The 5,655-nt window shown below is 42.9% G+C and overlaps 1 protein-coding gene across 3 annotated transcripts in view; it reads right to left on the bottom strand.

The window, feature by feature from the left end:
- Positions 1-5,655, bottom strand: part of BRCC3 (BRCA1/BRCA2-containing complex, subunit 3) — a 32,678-nt gene that overhangs the window by 13,313 nt on the left and 13,710 nt on the right. For 2 of the 3 annotated variants that reach the window (XM_005885018.2, XM_005885019.2), the window contains 2 exons: positions 2,130-2,217; positions 818-906 (listed from right to left, as the gene is read on the bottom strand). In XM_005885018.2, the coding sequence (XP_005885080.1) occupies positions 818-906; positions 2,130-2,217 (177 nt within the window). The remainder of the gene's footprint in view (positions 1-817; positions 907-2,129; positions 2,218-5,655) is intronic. The other variant, XM_014532383.1, reaches the window with a different exon arrangement.

Raw genomic sequence — 5,655 nt, 5'->3', positions numbered from 1 at the left:
TTCTTCCCACTCGCCTCCCACCGGGGGTTGAGCCTGCAACCCAGGCATGTGTCCTTGACCGGAATCAAACCCAGAACCCTTCAGTCCACAGGCCGATGCTCTATCCACTGACCCAAACCAGCTAGGACAAAAAATATACATATATTTTTTAAAATGACAATAGCCAACATAACAATAGCTATTTGGTATGAATGATCAAAATTATATCTATTTTTTTGGTCAGATCAGCAAAAAAATATATTTTTTGGTGTGCCACAGAATTTTAGTAGTTAGTTAATGTGTGCCATGAGATTAAAAAAAGGTTGAAAATCACTTCTCTCGTGGCTTCTCAACTCAAAGTCAAGGCCTTACAAGATCTGGCCCCTGTTATCTTTCAGACCTCATGGTAGGATAACCAAATGAGTTATCATCCAAACCAGGACACTTCCAAGAAGTAAATCAACTGCATAGGAGATGGGGATATTGGGGTAAAACTGGGGCTGACAGAGGCATATGGGGACATGTGGTCACGGTCTTCCTCACTCTGCTGCAGCCACACTGACTCCCTTGAACATGACACACTCACCTCAGGTTCTTTGCACTGGCTATTTCCTCTGCCTGGAACGCTCTTCCCCCAAGAAATCCACAAGACTTGCTCCCTCACTTTCTTCAGGTCCTGACTCAATGACCTTTCTCATTGAAACCTTCCCTGGCCACCCTATTGAAATTGCAAAAAGATTTTTCTCTATTCTGTGTGTGTGTGTGTTAAACACACACACACACACACACACACGCACACACACGCACGCACGCATATGCAGACACACACACACAATACCTTTGTGTTTTTATCTTCTATGAAACAAGAAAAAATAAGTCCTACAAAGCCTTGATCCATCATCTGGTACATGGCTTGTGTGCGAACATCTGTAAATAAAATCAAAATCTGCTGTCAGTAAACTGTATCTCACAGACATAAAGATTTAAAAGTAGTATACAATCCTCCCAAGATTCAGATTCTATAGGCAGAAAAGGAATATATCCTCAGTACAATATGGTTGTCAAAGTATTAATATTTCACTAGGTCAGAAAAATACTATGGGATGTCTGCAATTAAATTAGAAAATTTATTAATAACTCTAGGCTGCCTACCCCAAGACTAGCCCTCCTATGAAACGTAGCATAGAAAAAAAATGGAAAACTTAAATTAGCCCCCAAAACTTGATAATTGCTTCTAGGGGACCCAATGAGAAAGGAGGGCACTGGAAAGAAACAAAAAGATTTCCTAGAGTCCAGCCACCATGACTCAGTGGTTGACTATTGACCTCACCACAGCCTCACGGCCCACAGTTTCTTTCAAGGTGCACAAATTCATGCACTGAGCCCCTAGTCTGTTAAATAAGAATAAACATCATCCCTACATTCACAGGGCTTTGTATTTTTAAAATTGCAAGATTTTTTAGCACAAAGCCTAGCACATCAAAGGTATTTCATAAGCATTCCTGAAGCATTGTTGAACGGCTGAGTCTGAAAAGTATTACTGTCCATACCATCCCACCCAAAGTGCTTTTATCAAGATCACCAATGATCTATTCTTGGCCCTCAATTTACCCGATTGTTCCCTCCTTAAAACTGTCTTCACTTGGCCTCCCACTCCCACTCTTCCCCTCTGTCCTCTTACCTTCGTGGCTGATCTTTTCCAGTCTCTGATCTTGTTGGATCCTTCCCATCTTCCCACTCCTGACATAGTGGCATACCAAGGGCTATACTCACTCCCTGGGGGATTTCATCCTGTTCCACGGCTTCATACCTCATCTCTACACTAACCACTCCCAACTCACACCCAATAAACTCTAGTCCCAGACTTCTACCCCAAAGTCCAGAATCACATATGCAATTGTCTACCTGACATTTTGACTTGGTTGTCTGACTACAGTGTCGCTCATTCAAAATGGAGTGCTGAAATTTTATCTCTATTAAAAATACTCAATATGATGTAAATCATTACTTTTAAAACATAGCACAATAAAAATTAGGATACCTGTTTAAGGATAGTTAAATTTTGCTTTAAAGCAACCATAGCTCACATAATGGAAAAGGAAAATCATATTCATGTCTAAGAACAATAAACACTGCAACCCCATACTTACCAACATGTGAAGGCCAAACAGTTATATGAGGATGGGAGTGATACCAGCCCACCACTCTCATGGGACGACCTGTTAGTTCAGCCAACCTGTGTGTCTGTCAAGGTATTTTCAACTTGTGGGAATAAAAAGCAGTGATGCTGACAAGGGCTCAGAAAGTATCCTGAGGTTGAAAACAAACCGTTTACAATTTAATGTCAATAAAGAATGAAGTAAGGTTGATACCCAGAATTTCCCAGACTTCCCATTTAAAAAGGAGCTCGTTAACTCAAATTACTCTATCAACTCAATGCAAAAAATCGGCTGAGAGACAGCTGGTATCTCAAAAAACTCGTTAGTCGGGACACTCGTAAGTCAAGGCCCCACTGTTCTGTTCTATCCTCTCCCTCTCGCTCCATCCTACTCCCATTTTTGAAAAATACAAGATTTAAAAAATTCACTTGCTTTCTTTCTGGCAGGCTACCCATGTCAACAATAGCAACCAGGGTGGTTTTGTTACAGGATAGTAAGAAACTAGGAAAATTGCAGGGCAGAAGGAATAGGGAAACTGAGACAGGAAAGTTCAAACAAGGTCAAAGCCTGTGGGCAATTGGCAGCTGGCCTGCAAATAACAAGCAATTATCTTCCCCAGCCAAGGACACTTGAGAGCAAATGGTTAAAAGCCTCCCTAAGGAAGGAATGCAGGAAAGGAGGGGGGAAGGGGAAAGGAAAGAAAGGGCGGTTTTACTCCCTACGCAGAGAAGCCAGGAGTCTCAGGGCTTGGAAGATAAAATTGCCCCGTGCTTCTCGTGAATTCTGGGAAGGCCACAACAAAGTTAAAAGGGACCTTGAGAATCAATCTAAACCAAGATATTCAACAAGAGAATCTTTGAAACCTATAGACAGGAGGGCATATAACGCCTAGAACCCTTGCCAGGTACTCACTTTTCCGGGTTAGCCAGAAAAGCCCATCTGTGCTCCCAGCTGGTTGAAATGAAAGGGATTTGCTTGCCTTGCTTCTTTAATAAGTTCGCTTGCTTTAATTGCTTCAATAAATTAGCTTTATCACAATGCAATCATCTGCAGTTTTCTCATTTAAATTCATTTCTTTGAGAAGACAAGACTCGAGGTTGGGGACAGCCCTCCCCCTCTGGTGTCTGTGTGAGGTGCCTGTCACATGTGCAGAGATCAAATGAACCTAGTTCAGTCTCCCCATTTGTCTAGAAATAGCCCCCAAAGGAATCTTTTCCTCCTTTGTTCTGGAAACAAAATTTCCCTATAATTCTGAGGCTCTAACTTGAGATAAGAACTCAACTCAGAGCCCTTGGCTGGTTTGGTTGGCTCAGTGGATAGAGCGTCGGCCTGTGGACTCAAGGGTCCCAGGTTCGATTCCGGTCAAGGGCGTGTACCTTGGTTGCGGGCACATCCCCAGTAGGGGGTGTGCAGGAGGCAGCTGATCAATGTTTCTCTCTCATCGATGTTTCTAACTCTTTATCCCTCTCCCTTCCTCGCTGTAAAAAATCAATAAAATATGTTAAAAAAAAAAAAAGACCTCAACTCAGAGATAAGCTCTCCCCTTCAGATGCTGCTTACTAAGACTATTGCTGCTGCCCTGGCCTGTTTGGCTCAGTGGATAGAGCGTCGGCCTGTGGACTCAAGGGTCCCAGGTTCGATTCCGGTCAAGGGCGTGTACCTTGGTTGCGGGCACATCCCCAGTGGGGAGTGTGCAGGAGGCAGCTGATCGATGTTTCTCTCTCATCGATGTTTCTAACTCTCTATCCCTCTCCCTTCCTCTCTGTAAAAAAATCAATAAAATATATTTAAAAAAAAAAAAGACTATTGCTGCTAAAGTGTAAAATGCTGGCTCACTTCCCTGCAAATTACATTAAAACACGATAACACTTTTTTATACGACTGAGTCTAAGAAATAATACTTTTTAAGTTATCTTTTTTTTTCAGTCGCCAAGAAAAATTACTTAACTGCTCTAAGCTCATTTCTTCAGCTGCAGATGGGGGGAGTCCAGCTCACACAGTGAAGAGTAAATGAGGTAATCCAAGCAAGGAGCATCTTGCCTGGCACCGAGTAAGTACTTGATAGACACTCACTGTCATGTCAGTACATTAACATGCAACAATGTGTCCAGCCATCCCTCTCCCACTTTGAGAATGGACTCCTTTTAGTTTGAAGTTACAATCCATAATCACAATCAACACACATCTTTTCTGGGAATTTTATTTTGGATGAGTTTGTCTTTGTTTGCTTGAATACCAATGAATGGGCTTTCTGCTTCTGGCTCAAATGGAAGAACAGGGACTGGACTTATCTCCTGCCTGAGACAAGCAAACAAGCTGGATTATGTGAAACAGGAAGGCCAACAAATGGGAAACAAACAAGGTGAGCCCTTGAGAGAATGTCCAGGCCACAGAGCAGGAAGGGGAACTAAGGTGCAGCTCAGCCGGCTCCCTGGGCTTAGGAGATGGATCGGACAGTCCAGCAGCTAGAGTTGGCAGGGTGGAGGACTGGGAAGAGAGCAGTAGAGGGAAAAACTCTTGCATATCCAGAGGGTCCCTCTGGAGTATTCCACAGACCACTGATCAGCACAGTCTCTTCGTGAGGAGACGAGATGAGGTATGGAGTCCAGATCATAGGAAGCAAATGTCCCATTTGACCATTCTTTGGTCGTATTTTACATGGAATATTGCATTCAGTTCTCAGCATTGCATTTTTTTAAATTTTTTTATTTTTTGTGTTTTTTTTAAATAATATTTTTATTGAGTTCAGAGAGGAAGGGAGAGGGAGAGAGAGATAGAAATATTAATGATGAGAGAGAATCATGGCTCGAACCTGCAACAGGGCATGTGCCCTTGGCTGGAATCGAACCTGCGACCCTTCGGTCCGCAAGCTGACATTCTAGCTACTGAGCCAAACCAGCCAGGGCGAGCACTGCATTGTTTCTTTTGCGAGGCAGCCTCAAAAGAGAATCTTTCCAAACAACATAGACCAAGATAGTAAAAAGCCTAGAAATTAAATGATACTAGGAAAACTGGGGAAGCGGGGCATAAGGGACTGAAGAGGGGTGGGGGGAGGAGGACGAAGGGACTCCTCATAGAGTTCATTGTCATAGGATTTGACCTTGGGATCTTTGGACATTTAAGAGAAGGAATGTTAGAAATTTCGAATTCTTCAATAAAAGCCATACAAAAGGAGAAGTGGACAAAAATTCTGATTAACCACCCAGCCAGTGTGGCTCAGTGGTTGAGCTTCAACCTATGAACAAGGAGGTTTGATTCCTGGTCAGGGCACATGCCCGGTTGCAGGCTCCATCCCCAGTGTGGGGCATGTAGGAGGCAGCCGATCAATGATTATCTCTCATCATTGATGTTTCTATCTCTTTCTCCCTCTCCCTTCCTCTCTGAAATCAATAAAAATATTTTTTTAATTTTTTTAAAAATTCTGATTAACCAAGCAATTGGATCTAAGGGGCAAATATGAAAACTGGGAGTCAGCCCTAACCGGTTTGGCTCCGTGGACAGAGCGTCGGCCTACGGA

Source organism: Myotis brandtii, unplaced genomic scaffold (assembly GCF_000412655.1).
Source record: "Myotis brandtii unplaced genomic scaffold, ASM41265v1 scaffold889, whole genome shotgun sequence".
In the NCBI taxonomy this organism is placed as follows: Eukaryota; Metazoa; Chordata; class Mammalia; order Chiroptera; family Vespertilionidae; genus Myotis; species Myotis brandtii.
This window is presented reverse-complemented; position numbering and strand designations above follow the sequence as displayed.